We start from the raw sequence: 22,232 nt of genomic DNA on the forward strand, positions 1-22,232 counted from the left end.
ACTTTAGGACTCCTAAATGCCTTCTGTGAATACCGAAAGTCTTAAAATTCGGATTTTTCTCAGTTTAGTAGTAGTATAGTTAGGACTCCTAACTTTAGGACTCCTAAATGCCTTCTGTGAATACCGAAAGTCTTAAAATTGGGATTTTTCTCAATTTAGTAGTCCTAAATTTAGGACTCCTAACTTTAGGACTCCTAAATGCCTTCTGTGAATACAGAAAGTCTTAAAATTGGGATTTTTCTCAATTTAGTAGTCCTAAATTTAGATTTAGGACTACTAAATTGAGAAAAATCCTAATTTTAAGACTTTCGGTATTCACAGAAGGCATTTAGGAGTCCTAAAGTTAGGAGTCCTAACTATACTACTACTAAACTGAGAAAAATACTAATTTTAAGGCTTTCGGTATTCACAGAAGGCATTTAGGAGTCCTAAACTTAGGAGTCCTAAACTTAGGACTACTAAATTGAGAAAAATCCCAATTTTAAGACTTTTGGTATTCACAGAAGGCATTTAGGAGTCCTAAAGTTAGGAGTCCTAACTATACTACTACTAAACTAAGAAAAATCCGAATTTTAAGACTTTCGGTATTCACAGAAGGCATTTAGGAGTCCTAAAGTTAGGACTCCTAACTTCTGTGAATACCGAAATGAGTAAGTGCCTTCTGTGAATACCAAAATGAGTAAGTGCCTTCTGTGAATACCAAAATGGTAGTAAGTTTAGGATTTTGTCTTAAGTTAGTTCTGTGAATCGGGCCCAGAGTGTCTAGATCTGTATTGGATGTTGGTTGTGTTTCTTAAGTTTTCAAAATTGAGTTTGTTCCATAGTTTTAATGTGTTATTTTTATGTGTAATGTTTTTAATTAACTATGCATTTTATTAATGAACCAGAACCTGAGTAAAGCAAGACAACGCAAGTCACTTCCTTGTGTTACTCTGCTTTGAGGGGGATGGACCATAAGTGGAGTGTGAGACTTCCCTGACGTCCACCCATGGATTTTGGTGCAATCCCATATTTACTAAGACTAATAAAGCTGGGAATGCATCTAAATGGTACGCCATCTCAACAGAGGTGTAACAAGGAAAAATAACTTTATTTCATCTTGCTATTACCTCTTTATACATGTGTTGCATTCTACAGCACATATAGAAAAAACAAAATGCCTAAAAGGATTGCTTATGTGTAGGAAGGTGTGTCTTCCTGCACACATAAAACCCTGCCTGAAACCATGCATTCTTGCACCATGGCGCAAGGGTGCCTGAATTGGCACTAGGCACCACTCAATGTGCTAGCACGGAGAGAGCAGGAATGCAGCATACCTTAGTAAATGTGGCGTATTCCTCCTCTCTCTAATTGACCCTGCACAGCAAGTTGTCTTGCTGCGTTTGCCCAAATGTTAGTAAATCTGGGCCCAAATGTATAAGTTGACGCCCAGATTTATTAAGATTTTATATCGGGGTTGCGGCTCTATTTTTGGCACAGCCCCAGTGCAAAAACTAGTTTGGGATTTGCAAACCTATGCAAATCTTGATTTGCGTGGCTTGGATTTGTAAAAAAAAAAAAAAGCAACACATAGGGCTGCCTTGCATTACCTTGCATCAAGTAGGCAATACATGTGTGGTGCATGGACTTTCCAGTGCCTCCACCCATGTATTTTGACGCAAACTAATAACTAAAACTTTTGTGCAGCGTCAGGATTGTCCACAGGGGATTCTGGGAGCCTGTGGTGGTAAGGAGCAGAAAAGTGGCGATAAGTTATTTTATATTGTTTTGCTGTCATCATTCATCACCCCACCCCACCCACCCCGCCCTACCACTCAACCCAGACACCAGCCGCTACTGGTGCAAATCTCTGCCAACTAGAGACCCTATTTCTAACACTGTCGTCACATGACATAAGCTAGTTCCAGCCTTACCATCTTAGAGTTGGCCACCCATAATGCTTCTGTATGCCCACTGTCCCAGGTGTTCAAAGTTCTGCTGCCCACAGACCAGTATTGTATTGCAACTGCCTCTTGGCCTCAGTACATTACATCTATGTATGATATTCACAGCAGCATCATTGACAACAGTTGTGAGCAATCATAGAAAGAAAGGTAGAACTACATTTTGTAGGAATCAGACCACAGTCTAAATGCAGAGATTGCAATGACAGAAAATATATTTACCATCTGACCGACTAAACTGAATAGTGAACAAATTAGTACTGATTTCTCTGCATAGAAACTGTAAGAATGTTCCTAAATCACAATACCTCAGAAAACACAATGCAGAGGTTTTAAGTGACAATGTGTGATATTATAATTAATTGTTTCCACGTGGCAGCTGATAACATTTCTTGCAGAAGCTGCAGTAAACATGGGCTGTCTGTTTGCCAAATGCTTCTTCATAGCCAGCTTGCAGATACACCTTTTTCTGTGGTACATCTTGATTTCTAAATGTCCTTAATGATTTCTGCATTAACAATTTTCTAGATGCTAGGTTTGTGGCCATTTCATGAAAGTAATCAAATATTCCTTCCACATTGCTAAGGCATGTTTGTTTGTGTACTTGTCTCTCTGCAGAAGGGGCCCTGTGGATCTCTTTCTACCAAGGTTCTCCATCTCAACCACTCTGGAGTTAAAAGACATACTTGAAGATTTAGGAATGACTGATATGTTCCACGACCACGCAGATTTTTCGGGAATCACTGGAGAACCAAATTTGAAAGTATCTAAAGTAAGATGTTTGAGCGATCAGATTAAATTGCATCCTACTAAACAGCGCATCTCACATTAGTATTTCAAACTACAAATTTCAAGAAAGTTTCATTACACATTGATGTGATAGTACACATGCTTACCATTTTTCTAGCCTTTCTTTTTTTCTAGCATACTCAGTGAGTAAAAATGGAACCATGGAGAGGCTGTGGGCTCAGAGAGCTCTCATAAGCCTCACGGTGAATAATTGATGAAGTAATGACTAATCAATAGTAAAAGAAGTAGGCTGGGAATGAAGGGGCTCACTAAGGAGACAGTGGCCCGGAAGGATCCTCAGTGACTACTACAACAGCCCAAATGGTTTAGCTTCGATTTAAAAAAGGAAATTGAATTCCTTTATATTTTTCCAAATTAATCATGAGGCTATGCACAACATGATCTCAGACCACTAACTTTTTACAAGATACCAGGGGTGAGGGAAATTTGCAAAATTTGCTTAAGCATAATCACTCAAAACATTTGAAAAATTACATGAAATTACTCGTAACTACGCAAATTGCAAATAATGCATTGAATATCAAGAATTTGGTGTTATATTTTACAGCAAAAAGCATCCTTGCATCGATTTTCGATGTCAGGGTGCATTTCCCTCTAAGATAACAGTGCAAAAAATATATGTGTTGTGAATAACAGCTGTTCGCGTTCTGGTCATTCACTTTGTTCCCGAGGTGTAATTTTACCACACTCATGATGGAATAGCTCTTTAGGCGTAGCACAATGGCATAAGGAGACTTGAAGGAGCCCTCCTGCAAAGTAACCAGAGGATCCCCCCCCCATTCCGGCTCACCACTGTTACAGGCCCGACTCTTCATGGCCTGGTGTATTGTGCACCGGGCCCCAGCATAATAACATTCACAGACAGCGATGGGTGGTTACATAGCCAGGAGGTTTGTGCTTTGGGCATTTGTATTACTTTCTATCCCTACATCATAGCCTGCACTATATGGTGCATGGTTGGAGGGTTCAATTCATGAACACCCTTCCTGCCTCAGCTTACAGTGGGCCTACCCACTGACCAAACATAACATTCCTCTTCTATCTTAAGCAAAACAAACCAGAAGGAAAAAACAGATTCACTAAATTTGTGGCTTCCAGTCCTGGAGATGATTTAGATAGCATCAGACAGAGTGTGTGTGTGATAGAGAGAGAGAGCGAGAGAGAGAGAGAGAGAAACATACAGACAAAAACATAACAATGATTCAGTATATTATGAAATCCTTCAGACGAGAAGATCTTGCAAGACAGGGTCGGAGATAGTACCTTTCCCTCCCTTGAAGAGTGGCTTCTTCACTCATCTCATCTCGCCTTGCCAGCCACGGATGTTGGCTAGAATCAGAGGTAACAACTAGATTCAGCTCAGAGCAAGGGCATCTCCAGTCTTCTAGGGACAACACCGCAATTGGAGTAGAATCCATTGATCTGGGATGCCTGGTGGGGAAAACATCTTCGTTCTTCTATGCTTCACCTCCTGGGGCTGCAAAGAGATCTTTCCTGGGCCGATTCACTGGAGTTAATAGTGTTTAAAGAAGGACCCATTCCTTGTGATGGTCTCTCAAGCCTGCTGAGCAGTGATCATTGTATCTTTCACTGGCTGCACCCACCATGGATCAGTCTCAAAAGGAAGCATAAACTTTCTCCGTGAATACCTATTTTTCACCATCACCTGATTGCCAACCATGATGGAAGGTCATTTGGCTCTGCGGACTTTCAGTAACTTGTTTCTGCATTGTTGATGGCCCTTTAATCTGAGGAATTACATCACCTTCTGGTTAGTTCAAACACAGGGAGCTCAATGCCGAAATGTGCTGTTGAGTGAATTCTCAAAGGAGCGCGTAAAGAGCACATTCCATGTTTTGTCTATTGGCCAAAGCAATCCAGAGCACTTTGTTTAAAGTGTGCTTCTCCATTCACTTGTGGCCACGGGGCGTGACTTTACAGTGATGAATGCCTCAGGACTGTAATATTCTGTAAACTCCTGACTCAACAATGAAGACCAATTGTCAGTGCGCAATTCTTTGAGAAGCCCGTGGCTGGCCATAACTTTCTCCAGATGACTTCAATTTCTGAATATTTCGAAAAGTCATCTATGACAACCAACATGTGCCTCCCATATTTCTGCCACGGTAGTGGTAAGACATATTCAGTGCTGATTGGTGTTGGTGGTTCCACTGGCCCTGCAGCTTGACACAGTGGGCACTGGCGTAATGTTTGTTCACCTAGGTTGCCTAAACTCAGAAACCAGACCTTCCATCTCAGTCAGACTTTTTCTTGACAATTTCTTAATGAGCTAAGTGAGCAAGATTAACCACTCCTTGTAGAGGCCCATAGATAGAAGCCTTTTATAAGACAACCTTCAGGAGACACTGTCAGATCTGCATGTAATTTTTGCATGGAGGCTAATGCTAATCTCATTTCCACCGTCCGATAGGGCACTTCTACCGAACTCGGCCGCCAGACTGCTTACAGGGACACCTAAGTTCGCCTCTGTTTCTGGCGACATCAGAAGACTCCACTGGCTGCCTATTAAGAAACGGGTGCAGTTTAAGTCACTCTGCACCGTTTTTAAAGCTCTTCACGAGACTGGCCCAGAACATCTGAAGCAGCAGTTTCAGTGGTATGTTCCGAATAGACCACTGCGCTCCCTAGGAGCTAAATTGGTAGCAGTTCCAACCTTAAGAAATGCCGGCTGGGGAGGCAGGAGTTTTCGGGTGGGGGCAGCCAAAGCTTGGAATGCCCTCCCATTTCAGCTTCGAAATAGTATGGATCTCATGGCTTTTAGGAAAGCCTTAAAAACCTGGATGTTTAATGCTTAATCTGCGGCCTTTTTGGTGAGCTCTTTGGGAGATTCTCTGTAGATAGCACCAGGACATCTTCAGGTAACAGTTTGCGCTTTAGAAATATTATAACATAACATAACATAACATTTTACTGATTAAGGTGCACCATCTTTTGGAAGCTACCGCTGATATAGCCACTAGAGACACTCTTCATCAGCTGTGGCCTTTACAGTCTCTTTGGGAGAAATGGGTTGCGGTCTGGACCGTTCCCTTACCAGCCTGATGTACTGCTCTACTTCTTCCATGTCCAACTCTTCTTTCTCTGTGGCCGGTCTTGAATGTCTCGATAGATAATCTGCTGAATTCTGAGTTCCCGAGTGACAGACAAAGTGAAATTGTACTCCTGTAGTTTTAAAATCCATTTTTTGATTCTCAGCTGGGTTTTGAGGATGACCCCATGAATAGCGGGATAGGAGTTTATGGCCTGTATGAAAAACTAAAGGCTAACCACTGAGATACAGGTGAAAATGACGGCAGCGCAAGTGCACTGAGATGGCCTCCTTTTTGATGTGGGAATACCGCTGTTCAGTTTCTGTTAGCGCACAGCTGGTGTACACCGCTGGAGCCCATTTCCCATTGTTCAGCCTTTTTGATAGCACCGCTCCAAGGCCAGTAGGACTTGTACCCATCAACAGTTTTGATTTCCGGGCAGGGCGAAAGTGTACCAAGGTGGTGTCAGCTGACAACGCTAGTTTAGTTGCTTGGAAGGCCTTTTCCTGATCAGGTTCCCAGTTGCAGACTGCATCACTCTTCATTAGCTCTCTCAATGGGGCTGTGAGGTCAGTCAGGTTTCGAATGAGGCTTCCACAGTATGTGATTATACCTAGAAAGCTTCTCACACCTGTAACGGTGGTGGGTGTTGGTGCTGACAGGATGTCCTGGACTTTGGCTGGGTCGGGTAACACTCCATGCTGAGAGAATCGATAGCCATAAAATGCTATTGCCTTCTGGAGGAAAGCACACTTTTCTCGGTGGAGTGTGAAACCATTGTCCCACAGGCATTGAAACATGGCTTTCAGGCGATCAAGGTGTTCTTCCAGCAGAGGGGCATGTGCTAAGATATCATCACTGACATTGAGGACTCCCTCAAAGCAAGCACTTATGCTCTTTATAGTGTCCTGGAAGGCTTCAGCTGTGCTTGAAACTCCGAAACTGAGCCACTTTACCTTCTTAGGTCTACGTGAGTGAAGAACGTAGTGATTCCAGGTCCACCATCAGCTGGTGATAGCTAGCTTGCAAATCCCTCATGGGGAACCACTGGTAGCCACTTGTGAGAAGTTGGCCTGGCATATGCTGGTCACTAGTTATAGTGGCCACCTTGCACCAGTCCAATTCGACTCTTATGGTAGATAGGTTTAAGACAACCTTTTAAAGAAAGCTATCCTAGTGGTAGCTGTGGAGAGCAGCCTTCAGGCTAAGTCTCAGAGAAATGTAAAGTAGATTGTTTTACCTTATAATCTCCTAAATTACCAAATGAAAGGACACCACACAGGTATATATATATCAAATTTATACGTATTTATTTCTAGACACACTACTAATCTCTTTATGAGATTACAAGTCAGGAACACATTCAAATATCAACGTTTCACAATAAGTTAAGCACAAATATGGCTGGGGCCCTAGGGGCGTGCCAGACCATATACTGAAAAAGAGGTTTAGGAAAGTCGACTTGCAGAATGACAAGGCCTAGGGCCTGTAGAATCGCTGGGGCTTCACTACTGCAGTGAAAGCAGGCAAGTAACAGACCCACGGGAGACGCATGCAGTGTGTGAACACAGCCGCGGGTTCCCTATTGATTACAATGGAGTAAGTCGCGGTTAGATTTTTAAAGTTTTAGGGTACTTCGAGGAAGTCTACCAGCAAGCCACTTACAAGGTAAGTAATTTGAGGGCCAACACACACTAGGGCACCAGAGTGCATGAGTTACCTCACCCAGGGAAGCCGGGTGCATAGGTGTCTTTTGGTGTCGGGTCGCGTCGCTGTTTCTATGGAGACCGAAGACTAGCTGCTTGCGATGACTGAAGAAGTGTCTGGTGGAATCCAAGGCTGGTTTCTAGATGCAGATGATCTGAAAATTGAAGGGACAGTGTTCACAGTCACTTGCCAGTGACCCGGGGCCAGGAAGATGGATGCCCACGGATGTCGGGTGATTTCAGGTGATCAAGGGTATTTTGACTCTTCGCTCACGAGTTCCAGGAAGGATCGACGATGACCAGCAGCTGAATTCGGAGTGTCCCACAACGTCTGCAGTTGACTGCGGTGCCTTGGCAACAGCAAGTCTTGTGTAGAGTGAAGAAAGTCGATGGTGCAGAACAGCAAGATCTGAGGAACTCACCCAGCAAGGGTGAGTGAGGGCAGGCCTGGAGCAACCAGGGGAGCCCTTTGAGTTGATAAGAAAGTCTTCAGGGGACCCACAAGCCAACGGGCAAGGGATTGCAAAGATGCCTCTTGAGGAAATGCTTAACAGGAGCCCACGGTCACTTGGGATGGGGTAGGCCTCTGATTTTCGCTGCAAAACTTGCTGGAGGCTTGGGCCACAAGTGATCCAAAGCACAAGTTCATAGAACATCGACAATAGTGCACGGTACCCGGGTATTGCTGTTCCTCATCGCTCGTAGGGTCCACTCGCCTCAGCTCTGCTGGAGACTCACAATAGCCGTCGAGAAGTCAGGAAATCCACTTCTGGGGACTTCGGACTCCGGTGGGAGCGGGAAATTTTCGACCGTTGATTAGAGTTCCTGGTGCCTGCCAAGCAGGGGAGTCACTCCTTGACTCCAAGGGAGATTCTTCTGTCTTCCAAAGGTAGTGGAACGTCGAAGGGCCAGGATTCTTCTTTGTAGAGCGTCATCCAGGGTTATCTGCTTTGCAATGGCAAGCTTTTCTATCTTATACTGAAGATAGGGGAGGGACTAGCTCTAGGACCACTCCTCTGGGAGGGTCAGGGTAGGGGGTGGTTACACCCACTTCCCTTTGTCCAGTTTCATGCCAGAGCAGGGACAGGTAGCCTCTGAACCAGTTTGAGCTGGCATATGCACAGAGGAGCCTACTGCTCCCCCAGTGCAGGACTTCAAAGCACTCTAGAAGTGCACCTACCCAGCCCCAATACACTAAATCCTGTCTGGAAGGTAGTGACACCTCCCTGTGAAAGGATGCCTATTGTTGGGCCTCCTCCACTGTGAGTTTCAGTCAGCAGCAGGAGGACAGCCCAGTGTCTGTGCTGGTGACATCCATTTTGTGATGCCAGGGCTCCTTCAGATTTCTACCGTGTTACCACAGTAGGTACATGTCGTCCCTTCTAGAAGGGTGGGATTATCTCCCACACCAGTTACTGGTGTGGGGGTTTGATTCAAAGTTGTTTGACACCAAACACGACATGTTTTGATGCAGTCATTCCAAAGTTAGCATTAACCGGGAGGTTATAATGCTCTTAAGAGTATATGGTTTAACAGCATCCACAAACAGCCACAAGGAATAGACCCTGCCAGCTGCAGAGTGGCCCTGCTCAGGCAGAGGCACCCCCTCACATTGTAAACCAAGCACTCTGCCCTCAGGATTGATAGGGCCTGCCATAGGGGTGGCTGATAGGTTTATATGTGTGTGTATGGTGAGATATAGGAACCTATACCTCTGTGAGAAGTGCTAACACTACCTCACCCAGGCTGCAGTAGCAGGCCTGTAGTGTCCGATTTAGTCTGCTTCCCAGGGGTGGCATAATACATGCTTCAGCCCCTGGCAGACCTGTGAAGTACCTATGCCCTTGGTACCTAGGGTACCATATACCAGGGACTCATATGGTACCACAGTATCCAATCACTAGTGCATCTAGTATGCACTCAAAGTTGTTTAGAGAGAACAGAGAGACTGGGGCCCTGATTAGCAGGGACCCAGCCTTACTATAGCCAGAAACCAGTGTATACATCAGAAAAAATGTGGGGGCAACAAAAGTGTAGATCCTACTCTCCTACACCACTCACTTATGCCACGATGTCATCCATTGTGGGCATCAAGTGATGTTCTCGCTTAATGGCTAGATTGGGTAGGAGCATGTTGACGCATATCCAAACTTCCCCAGTTTGTTTGGGTTTGTGGACTACCACAACTGGGGAGACCCATGGAGTCAGGCAATCAACCCTTTCGATGATATTGGCCTGCTCCAGTTTATTCAGTTCTTCTTCCACCTTCGGTCTCAGGTTAAATGCCACCCTGCGGTGTTTCAGTGCCACAGGCTGGATCGAGGTGTCAACATGAAGGTGTATCAGACAGTCTTTGAGGCACATTATCCCTTTAAATTGAGGTGCAGACTCTGTCAACAGACCATCCACACTTTCCTGATGCACACTGAAGGCAAAAGCGACAAGTTGAAGATGCTCTGCAGTCTGGCAGCTCAGTAACATTCCTGATCCTCCTTTGGTGATATACACCTGGCACAAGTGGAGCGTGATTCATGAGTAATCTCTGTCATGAATACTCTGGCCAACGGAAGTGGAGTTTTAGACGCATATGCAAACACATGCGTGGTGGTGGGGCACAGGGCAGGCTGCACAGGGAGTGTTCATTACTGACTGCACCATAATGCTGATGGATGCTCCTGTGTCGATCAGCATCTACACTTATGACCAGTGACGAGGACATTACACTTCAAGATGCATTTTCAGGGATATCTGCCTGGTTGCATAGCATGTATGACAGGGACCGCCCCTTCGATGTCATCATCATCCATGTCTTCCTTATCCTCTGGGATGCTTGATGCGTGTATAACATTGACAGGCGTTGTCTACTGTCCCTTCTGGGATGCTGAGCAGCAAACATTTGCAAAATGGTTCAACTTGTTGCATGCCAAGCACCTCTTTACTTGTGCTGGACATGGCCCTTGAGGTGGGTATGAACCTCCTTACCCATAGCATGTTTTGGTGCAGAATTTGGCCTGGTACACATTTTCTTCTTTGCATCGGTTACAGCAGTGACAGCATAACCCGGGTCTGTCTTTACTTAGTGTTGTAATGCTGCTTCCATGTTTGCTGTTCACACCTTGGATAGTTCTTTCGACCTACCCATTGTCAGGATGTCCGTCATAGGCATTCAGGGGACCTGAAGAATGCTTTCTTCAAGTTTTACTGAGAAATATCCCTGAATAAATTGGGATTGAATTTCTTCATTTTCATCAAGTAGTATGCAGCCAGCTCTTTTAGGCGGTCAGTGAAGGCATCCACTGATTCATCAGGCAGTTTTTTAGCTTGGCGTAGTAGAAAACTTTCATAGTCTGGGTTTGCACATGGCTCGAAGTGAGCAGCTACTGCTTGTTTTACTGTGCCATACATGAACGTGGTCTGGCCTCTGTGGTAGCCTTTCCCAGCTTGTGGATGACTGCACTCCTCAAATACAGAAGCATAGGACGTCTTCTATCATACCAACACTGCAAAGTACATTTCTAGGCACTCCACCCATTCTTTCCAATTTACAGCTTGAGCAGATGATGGACCATTGACTACAAATGACACAATGAGGGGTATGGATGTCATAGTGGGAAGTGTCGCTGCTAGCATTTTCTGTGATGCACTCATGCAGTTTGATTGGGGAACCATGGCATGTGCTTTCCTCTCCCTCACCAACAGACAACTAAAGAAAGCACCACCAACACAGAAAGAGATCAGTCCCAGTGTACCAGGCAGTGGTCATATGTAACTGTAATAAGACGAGTTACAAAGGGCAAAACAAAGTTAGCGGTATCCCTCTAGGATAGCACCGGATTCCAAATTAACCCATCATATCTAATGGTGATAATATTTTCATTCACCAGGAGTGTGCAAACTTGATTAACACCCGCCAACACAGTGTTATTCCAAGAAATGGAATGAAAGTAGAAAACAACAGCACAAGTTGCACCACTCAAAAATGTCCAAGTATAGTGTAAATCAATCCATATCCATTTTTTTTTTTGAAAACCTTTATTAACCGCAGTTGCGTCAGCTTACAATGTACGTTCACTAACCAGAGTGTCGAATCAGCAATACAAAGACACACATGTCCAGATGGTGAGACACAGCCATTCAGCCGACAACCCGGAGGTCCGGCGGCAGTAAACAGTTGAACATTTGCTTAGGAATCAGGTGCGTACATTGTGTGAAAGTGGGTCTATGGTGCTTTTCTGTGTTTTGTCGTGTCGTATCTGAAGCACATTACCTGCAATAGAGGATGGCGCTGTGTTCCAGCCCACAGTGCGGCGCCGTCGATTAACACCTAGGCCCGTAGGGGGAGTCGCGCAAGGCACCGGGTTTGCCCCCAAATGCCAAGGTCTCCGGGCAACGGAGCCCTGGTGTCCTACTCTTGGTGTAGGCTGGGGAGCGACGAGGAGGTTGCAGTATAGCTCACAAAGACTTACATGCCAGCGTGTATATCCGGCGAGCCCAGTGTGCAGCTTCGCAATTCAGCTCTATACGCGCGATACGTGGCGCGCTATCGTCCCCCCAGCGGTGCGCTCCCCAAGCCGCCGAGTGCCTGCGTAAGCCTGGTATGCAACGCTGTGCGCTTCGAGTGGGTCATTCCGCGTTTTCCGGGCATAACCGCTGCCTGCACTTAGTGCGCGCCATTACTGCCTCATCAGTGCTACGCAGGGCACGCTAGGTAGGGCAGCGCCTCGGGGGCGTCGGATAACACTTCCAGCAACTGTTTTCTGTGGTTGGGCAGGGGTTCGGTCAGGGAGCATAACCAACAACCAAACTGCTCCCCGTGTGTGTAGTGTGATTGGAGTGATCAGGACTAGGGTCATAAACTCGGGCGAGGTCCAGGGTAAGGGGGGAGGGGGGAGGAGGAGATCATTCTGCGTTCGAGTAGGAGGAGACAGTAGCTGCCAAGCGGGGCACAGCTGGGCCACATGAGAGGTGCGCCGAGCAGCAGGCCGGGGGGGGGAGGGGGGGAGGGGGGACAGGAGGCTGTCAAAAAGGGCCCAGAGCCCGCTGTGTCTGCGTCCGCAGTCCTAGGTTGCCCCCCCGTGCGGGTGAGGCGTTCCTCCGTGTCTGGGAGGGAGCTCCTGAGTGGGGCGGAGTGATCATATCTTTCTGTTTGAGCCCGTATCCGGGTACCGCGCGTGCCGCCTCAGACTGCGGCGGCAGCAACAATCCCCGCGCGCGCGCCATAGTCGCACCGCAGGCGATGTCTGGCAGCAGTCTCCTGCAGGGCAAAAGCGAGAGGCGCTAGGGGGGCAAGCAGAGGGGGCCGGGAGCCATCTCTGTCATGGTCTCAGGGATGTCGCCATCTAGCTAGCAAGGCAGCGATGCCCTCCAAAGGCTCAAGTTATCCCTCGGTCCCGGCAGGCCACCTGAAAGGCTGCTAGGAGGTCATCCCAAAGCTGGGCGATGGGGAACTTCCGGAGTCCTGCAGTTTCCTCACGGAGAAGCACCGCACTCTCCGCCTGTGCCCAGTTAACGAAGGAGGCCCTCCAATGTCTGATGTGCGGGGGGACCGCTGCCTTCCAATGTTTGGTGAGCAGGCGTTTGGCCGTTATGAGGCCCATGTCCCAAAAGCACGCCTGCGCTTTATTTGCTTTTGTGCGCTTGTATAAGCCTAATATGCATGCATCCCACGTGCGTGGTAGTCGTCCCTCAGCACCGCGCTCAATTAGTGACAGCACGTCGTTCCAGTATGCCTGTATACCAGGGCAATGCCATAGCATATGCAAGAGGTCCGCTCCCGGTAGCGAGCACCGCGGGCAAAGTGCGTCCGCCCGGAAGAAATACCTGTTAATCTTTTCAGGTGTGAGATACGCACGCTGCAGGATGTAGTATTGTATAAGTTTAAAGCGGGGGTTGCGTGGAATTTTTGTCGGGCTGGCCAATATCATCGCCCATTCCTTGTCTGTCCAGTCTCTGCCCCTGTCCGCCGCCCAGCGCTCCCTCAGTGCCAAAGTGGATGGTTGCGAATGTGCCAATAGTGCCTGTGCTAGCCAATGTATGACATGCGCGCCATTGCCCATAACGTGCAGATATTGGATGAAGGTATGCGTTGGAGGCTCCACCGCCATGTCGCCCCAGGAAGCCGTGAGCGTTTGCATGAGGGAGGCATGCAGGAGGAACTGCCCCGCCGGGAGCGCCGTGTCTTCAGCCAGGGCGGCGAACGTAAGCAAGTCGCCATCTACATACAGATCGCTTAGCGTGTCTACACCTGCCTGTTCCCATCCAGCAAAGTGGGCCTCCGTGAGCGGTCCCGTCGGGCATGCCCAAGAGCGGCAAACCCGGGGCGTACGGTGTAGTCGCGCGTGTGAGGCGAAGGCACCGCAGGAAACATCTGCGCGCCACTGCCAGGTAGACCTGGGAGGGGCAGGGCTTGCGGGTCATCGGGTGGAACAGTGTATTGATTTGTGTCCGCGTCCAGGCAGCCGCATGCGAGGCAGTGTCCTCTAGTTGCTTGCCGCACAGCCATCCCGCCACCCATTGCATCTGCGCCGCGAGGTAGTACAGCTCCATATTGGGGACCGCCAAGCCCCCGGCGTCCGTGGGCATGTATAGTTTGGCCAACGCTACGCGCAGTCTCCCTTTGTTCCAGATGAGGCCGCGCAGCAGCGCCTCCAGGTCGCGGAACAGCTTGGCAGGAACATACAAAGGCAGGTTTGCAAAGTAATACAATAGACGGGGCAGCACTATCATCTTGGTCAGTGCCACCCGGCTAGGCACATTAAGGGGTAGGGTGTTCCAGTAGCCAACCTGTGCTCGAACAGATGCGATCGCTCTGAGGAGGTTCCCGTCCAAAACGTCTGTCAGGGTTCTATAGATTCTAATCCCCAAGTAGCGGAAGGTGGTGGGATGCCACTGCAACCTGTCCCCTCCCAGCCGGACGTCGCATTCAGGCGTCGTTGGACCAAAGGGATAAGCTCCCGACTTGGCCCAGTTAACCCTCAGGCCTGACATCGCCTCAAAGGTGCGGAAGACGTCGGTGAGGGAGGCGGGGATGGCAGTTATGTCCCTGACGTACAGCAGCAGGTCGTCTGCATATAAAGATACCGCGTGCAGGCCATCCGCTAATGGAATACCCCATTCCAGTCCGTGCGCCCTGAGAGTCGCAGCCAGGGGTTCCATGGCCAGCGAGAACAGCAGCGGCGACAGCGGGCAGCCCTGGCGGGTGCCTCTGCGGACCCGGATGGCATCAGAGAGGAGGCGGCCCGTGCGGACCCGGACAGTCGGTCTGCCATAAAGTAGGTCAATCATGGCGTTGTATCCCCCCCCAGCCGATATTTCTCTGCAACCGCCCTCAGGTACGGCCATTCGACAGAGTCGAAGGCTTTCTCCAAGTCCAGTATCAGACATCCCGCCCTTGGCCACTTTTGCGTGGCGTATTCCTGTATCCGAAAGAGGCGGCGGATGTTGTAGGAAGCGTGGCGTGTGGGGACAAATTTTGGTCTCGGTGCACCAGAACGGGTATATGAGGGGCCAGCCTCCTAGCTAATACAGAGGCTAGGATTTTATAGTCTGTGTTTAGCAGGGCCAACGGACGGTAAGAGCCCACTCGCGTGCTGTCCTTGCCTGGTTTAAGGATAGAGACCAATGTGGCCTCGTTTAACGTTGGGGGCAAAGCAGCTCCCTCCGCCGCCACTGCGTACATTCGCAGTAACTCCGAGACGAGGATGTCCGAGCCAGCCTTGTAAAATTCAGCCGGCAGCCCGTCCGGGCCCGGGGGTTTGCCATTGGATAGCTGAAAGATGGCCTCTCTGAGTTCGTCTGCCTCCAGCGGGGCGCCAAGCTCATCTTGCTGCGCAATAGTCAATTGCGGTGTTGGCAGGGGGGAGAGATAGTCGGTTATATCAGAGTAAGGCACTGTGAGGCGAGAGCGATACAACGCGTCATAGTGGGCAGTGAAAGCGTCATGTATGCCAATTTGCGTGTACACTAGTTCCCCCCCTCTCCCTGTACAGCCGTCACCGGGGTGGAGCGGGCGTCCCGCGAGATCAGCCACGCTAAAAGTTTGCCCAGTCTGTCGCCGAGATGATGCGTTCTCGCCGAGTGCGCAGCGTAGTTGACATTGCGAAGTCGCTCCAAAAGGCACGCGTGCTCCGTGCGTGAAAAACTAAAGGCTAACCACTGAGATACAGGTGAAAATGACGGCAGCGCAAGTGCACTGAGATGGCCTCCTTTTTGATGTGGGAATACCGCTGTTCAGTTTCTGTTAGCGCACAGCTGGTGTACACCGCTGGAGCCCATTTCCCATTGTTCAGCCTTTTTGATAGCACCGCTCCAAGGCCAGTAGGACTTGTACCCATCAACAGTTTTGATTTCCGGGCAGGGCGAAAGTGTACCAAGGTGGTGTCAGCTGACAACGCTAGTTTAGTTGCTTGGAAGGCCTTTTCCTGATCAGGTTCCCAGTTGCAGACTGCATCACTCTTCATTAGCTCTCTCAATGGGGCTGTGAGGTCAGTCAGGTTTCGAATGAGGCTTCCACAGTATGTGATTATACCTAGAAAGCTTCTCACACCTGTAACGGTGGTGGGTGTTGGTGCTGACAGGATGTCCTGGACTTTGGCTGGGTCGGGTAACACTCCATGCTGAGAGAATCGATAGCCATAAAATGCTATTGCCTTCTGGAGGAAAGCACACTTTTCTCGGTGGAGTGTGAAACCATTGTCCCACAGGCATTGAAACATGGCTTTCAGGCGATCAAGGTGTTCTTCCAGCAGAGGGGCATGTGCTAAGATATCATCACTGACATTGAGGACTCCCTCAAAGCAAGCACTTATGCTCTTTATAGTGTCCTGGAAGGCTTCAGCTGTGCTTGAAACTCCGAAACTGAGCCACTTTACCTTCTTAGGTCTACGTGAGTGAAGAACGTAGTGATTCCAGGTCCACCATCAGCTGGTGATAGCTAGCTTGCAAATCCCTCATGGGGAACCACTGGTAGCCACTTGTGAGAAGTTGGCCTGGCATATGCTGGTCACTAGTTATAGTGGCCACCTTGCACCAGTCCAATTCGACTCTTATGGTAGATAGGTTTAAGACAACCTTTTAAAGAAAGCTATCCTAGTGGTAGCTGTGGAGAGCAGCCTTCAGGCTAAGTCTCAGAGAAATGTAAAGTAGATTGTTTTACCTTATAATCTCCTAAATTACCAAATGAAAGGACACCACACAGGTATATTTATATCAAATTTATACGTATTTATTTCTAGACACACTACTAATCTCTTTATGAGATTACAAGTCAGGAACACATTCAAATATCAACGTTTCACAATAAGTTAAGCACAAATATGGCTGGGGCCCTAGGGGCGTACCAGACCATATACTGAAAAAGAGGTTTAGGAAAGTCGACTTGCAGAATGACAAGGCCTAGGGCCTGTAGAATCGCTGGGGCTTCACTACTGCAGTGAAAGCAGGCAAGTAACAGACCCACGGGAGACGCATGCAGTGTGTGAACACAGCCGCGGGTTCCCTATTGATTACAATGGAGTAAGTCGCGGTTAGATTTTTAAAGTTTTAGGGTACTTCGAGGAAGTCTACCAGCAAGCCACTTACAAGGTAAGTAATTTGAGGGCCAACACACACTAGGGCACCAGAGTGCATGAGTTACCTCACCCAGGGAAGCCGGGTGCATAGGTGTCTTTTGGTGTCGGGTCGCGTCGCTGTTTCTATGGAGACCGAAGACTAGCTGCTTGCGATGACTGAAGAAGTGTCTGGTGGAATCCAAGGCTGGTTTCTAGATGCAGATGATCTGAAAATTGAAGGGACAGTGTTCACAGTCACTTGCCAGTGACCCGGGGCCAGGAAGATGGATGCCCACGGATGTCGGGTGATTTCAGGTGATCAAGGGTATTTTGACTCTTCGCTCACGAGTTCCAGGAAGGATCGACGATGACCAGCAGCTGAATTCGGAGTGTCCCACAACGTCTGCAGTTGACTGCGGTGCCTTGGCAACAGCAAGTCTTGTGTAGAGTGAAGAAAGTCGATGGTGCAGAACAGCAAGATCTGAGGAACTCACCCAGCAAGGGTGAGTGAGGGCAGGCCTGGAGCAACCAGGGGAGCCCTTTGAGTTGATAAGAAAGTCTTCAGGGGACCCACAAGCCAACGGGCAAGGGATTGCAAAGATGCCTCTTGAGGAAATGCTTAACAGGAGCCCACGGTCACTTGGGATGGGGTAGGCCTCTGATTTTCGCTGCAAAACTTGCTGGAGGCTTGGGCCACAAGTGATCCAAAGCACAAGTTCATAGAACATCGACAATAGTGCACGGTACCCGGGTATTGCTGTTCCTCATCGCTCGTAGGGTCCACTCGCCTCAGCTCTGCTGGAGACTCACAATAGCCGTCGAGAAGTCAGGAAATCCACTTCTGGGGACTTCGGACTCCGGTGGGAGCGGGAAATTTTCGACCGTTGATTAGAGTTCCTGGTGCCTGCCAAGCAGGGGAGTCACTCCTTGACTCCAAGGGAGATTCTTCTGTCTTCCAAAGGTAGTGGAACGTCGAAGGGCCAGGATTCTTCTTTGTAGAGCGTCATCCAGGGTTATCTGCTTTGCAATGGCCAGCTTTTCTATCTTATACTGAAGATAGGGGAGGGACTAGCTCTAGGACCACTCCTCTGGGAGGGTCAGGGTAGGGGGTGGTTACACCCACTTCCCTTTGTCCAGTTTCATGCCAGAGCAGGGACAGGTAGCCTCTGAACCAGTTTGAGCTGGCATATGCACAGAGGAGCCTACTGCTCCCCCAGTGCAGGACTTCAAAGCACTCTAGAAGTGCACCTACCCAGCCCCAATACACTAAATCCTGTCTGGAAGGTAGTGACACCTCCCTGTGAAAGGATGCCTATTGTTGGGCCTCCTCCACTGTGAGTTTCAGTCAGCAGCAGGAGGACAGCCCAGTGTCTGTGCTGGTGACATCCATTTTGTGATGCCAGGGCTCCTTCAGATTTCTACCGTGTTACCACAGTAGGTACATGTCGTCCCTTCTAGAAGGGTGGGATTATCTCCCACACCAGTCAGTGGTGTGGGGGTTTGATTCAAAGTTGTTTGACACCAAACACGACATGTTTTGATGCAGTCATTCCAAAGTGAGCATTAACCGGGAGGTTATAATGCTCTTAAGAGTATATGGTTTAACAGCATCCACAAACAGCCACAAGGAATAGACCCTGCCAGCTGCAGAGTGGCCCTGCTCAGGCAGAGGCACCCCCTCACATTGTAAACCAAGCACTCTGCCCTCAGGATTGATAGGGCCTGCCATAGGGGTGGCTGATAGGTTTATATGTGTGTGTATGGTGAGATATAGGAACCTATACCTCTGTGAGAAGTGCTAACACTACCTCACCCAGGCTGCAGTAGCAGGCCTGTAGTGTCCGATTTAGTCTGCTTCCCAGGGGTGGCATAATACATGCTTCAGCCCCTGGCAGGCCTGTGAAGTACCTATGCCCTTGGTACCTAGGGTACCATATACCAGGGACTCATATGGTACCACAGTATCCAATGACTAGTGCATCTAGTATGCACTCAAAGTTGTTTAGAGAGAACAGAGAGACTGGGGCCCTGATTAGCAGGGACCCAGCCTGACTATAGCAAGAAACCAGTGTATACATCAGAAAAAATGTGGGGGCAACAAAAGTGTAGATCCTACTCTCCTACACCACTCACTTATGCCACGATGTCATCCATTGTGGGCATCAAGTGATGTTCTCGCTTAATGGCTAGATTGGGTAGGAGCATGTTGACGCATATCCAAACTTCCCCAGTTTGTTTGGGTTTGTGGACTACCACAACTGGGGAGACCCATGGAGTCAGGCAATCAACCCTTTCGATGATATTGGCCTGCTCCAGTTTATTCAGTTCTTCTTCCACCTTCGGTCTCAGGTTAAATGCCACCCTGCGGTGTTTCAGTGCCACAGGCTGGATCGAGGTGTCAACATGAAGGTGTATCAGACAGTCTTTGAGGCACATTATCAGTTTAAATTGAGGTGCAGACTCTGTCAACAGACCATCCACACTTTCCTGATGCACACTGAAGGCAAAAGCGACAAGTTGAAGATGCTCTGCAGTCTGGCAGCTCAGTAACATTCCTGATCCTCCTTTGGTGATATACACCTGGCACAAGTGGAGCGTGATTCATGAGTAATCTCTGTCATGAATACTCTGGCCAACGGAAGTGGAGTTTTAGACGCATATGCAAACACATGCGTGGTGGTGGGGCACAGGGCAGGCTGCACAGGGAGTGTTCATTACTGACTGCACCATAATGCTGATGGATGCTCCTGTGTCGATCAGCATCTACACTTATGACCAGTGACGAGGACATTACACTTCAAGATGCATTTTCAGGGATATCTGCCTGGTTGCATAGCATGTATGACAGGGACCGCCCCTTCGATGTCATCATCATCCATGTCTTCCTTATCCTCTGGGATGCTTGATGCGTGTATAACATTGACAGGCGTTGTCTACTGTCCCTTCTGGGATGCTGAGCAGCAAACATTTGCAAAATGGTTCAACTTGTTGCATGCCAAGCACCTCTTTACTTGTGCTGGACATGGCCCTTGAGGTGGGTATGAACCTCCTTACCCATAGCATGTTTTGGTGCAGAATTTGGCCTGGTACACATTTTCTTCTTTGCATCGGTTACAGCAGTGACAGCATAACCCGGGTCTGTCTTTACTTAGTGTTGTAATGCTGCTTCCATGTTTGCTGTTCACACCTTGGATAGTTCTTTCGACCTACCCATTGTCAGGATGTCCGTCATAGGCATTCAGGGGACCTGAAGATTGCTTTCTTCAAGTTTTACTGAGAAATATCCCTGAATAAATTGGGATTGAATTTCATCATTTTCATCAAGTAGTATGCAGCCAGCTCTTTTAGGCGGTCAGTGAAGGCATCCACTGATTCATCAGGCAGTTTTTTAGCTTGGCGTAGTAGAAAACTTTCATAGTCTGGGTTTGCACATGGCTCGAAGTGAGCAGCTACTGCTTGTTTTACTGTGCCATACATGAACGTGGTCTGGCCTCTGTGGTAGCCTTTCCCAGCTTGTGGATGACTGCACTCCTCAAATACAGAAGCATAGGACGTCTTCTATCATACCAACACTGCAAAGTACATTTCTAGGCACTCCACCCATTCTTTCCAATTTACAGCTTGAGCAGATGATGGACCATTGACTACAAATGACACAATGAGGGGTATGGATGTCATAGTGGGAAGTGTCGCTGCTAGCATTTTCTGTGATGCACTCATGCAGTTTGATTGGGGAACCATGGCATGTGCTTTCCTCTCCCTCACCAACAGACAACTAAAGAAAGCACCACCAACACAGAAAGAGATCAGTCCCAGTGTACCAGGCAGTGGTCATATGTAACTGTAATAAGACGAGTTACAAAGGGCAAAACAAAGTTAGCGGTATCCCTCTAGGATAGCACCGGATTCCAAATTAACCCATCATATCTAATGGTGATAATATTTTCATTCACCAGGAGTGTGCAAACTTGATTAACACCCGCCAACACAGTGTTATTCCAAGAAATGGAATGAAAGTAGAAAACAACAGCACAAGTTGCACCACTCAAAAATGTCCAAGTATAGTGTAAATCAATCCATATCCATTTTATTTTTTGAAAACCTTTATTAACCGCAGTTGCGTCAGCTTACAATGTACGTTCACTAACCAGCGTGTCGAATCAGCAATACAAAGACACACATGTCCAGATGGTGAGACACAGCCATTCAGCCGACAACCCGGAGGTCCGGCGGCAGTAAACAGTTGAACATTTGCTTAGGAATCAGGTGCGTACATTGTGTGAAAGTGGGTCTATGGTGCTTTTCTGTGTTTTGTCGTGTCGTATCTGAAGCACATTACCTGCAATAGAGGATGGCGCTGTGTTCCAGCCCACAGTGCGGCGCCGTCGATTAACACCTAGGCCCGTAGGGGGAGTCGCGCAAGGCACCGGGTTTGCCCCCAAATGCCAAGGTCTCCGGGCAACGGAGCCCTGGTGTCCTACTCTTGGTGTAGGCTGGGGCGCGACGAGGAGGTTGCAGTATAGCTCACAAAGACTTACATGCCAGCGTGTATATCCGGCGAGCCCAGTGTGCAGCTTCGCAATTCAGCTCTATACGCGCGATACGTGGCGCGCTATCGTCCCCCCAGCGGTGCGCTCCCCAAGCCGCTGAGTGCCTGCGTAAGCCTGGTATGCAACGCTGTGCGCTTCGAGTGGGTCATTCCGCGTTTTCCGGGCATAACCGCTGCCTGCACTTAGTGCGCGCCATTACTGCCTCATCAGTGCTACGCAGGGCACGCTAGGTAGGGCAGCGCCTCGGGGGCGTCGGATAACACTTCCAGCAACTGTTTTCTGTGGTTGGGCAGGGGTTCGGTCAGGGAGCATAACCAACAACCAAACTGCTCCCCGTGTGTGTAGTGTGATTGGAGGGATCAGGACTAGGGTCATAAACTCGGGCGAGGTCCAGGGTAAGGGGGGAGGGGGGAGGAGGAGATCATTCTGCGTTCGAGTAGGAGGAGACAGTAGCTGCCAAGCGGGGCACAGCTGGGCCACATGAGAGGTGCGCCGAGCAGCAGGCCGGGGGGGGGAGGGGGGAGGGGGGACAGGAGGCTGTCAAAAAGGGCCCAGAGCCCGCTGTGTCTGCGTCCGCAGTCCTAGGTTGCCCCCCCGTGCGGGTGAGGCGTTCCTCTGTGTCTGG

At 48.8% G+C, this 22,232-nt stretch overlaps 1 protein-coding gene across 1 annotated transcript in view; it reads left to right on the forward strand.

Moving 5' to 3' along the window:
- LOC146799057 (alpha-1-antitrypsin-like) overlaps nucleotides 1-22,232 on the forward strand; it is a 130,828-nt gene that overhangs the window by 71,345 nt on the left and 37,251 nt on the right. The window contains exon 4 of the mRNA XM_085626463.1: nucleotides 2,562-2,715. Coding sequence (XP_085482589.1) covers nucleotides 2,562-2,715 — 154 coding nt within the window. The remainder of the gene's footprint in view (nucleotides 1-2,561; nucleotides 2,716-22,232) is intronic.

Source organism: Triturus cristatus, chromosome 9 (genome assembly GCF_964204655.1).
Source record: "Triturus cristatus chromosome 9, aTriCri1.1, whole genome shotgun sequence".
NCBI lineage: Eukaryota > Metazoa > Chordata > Amphibia > Caudata > Salamandridae > Triturus > Triturus cristatus.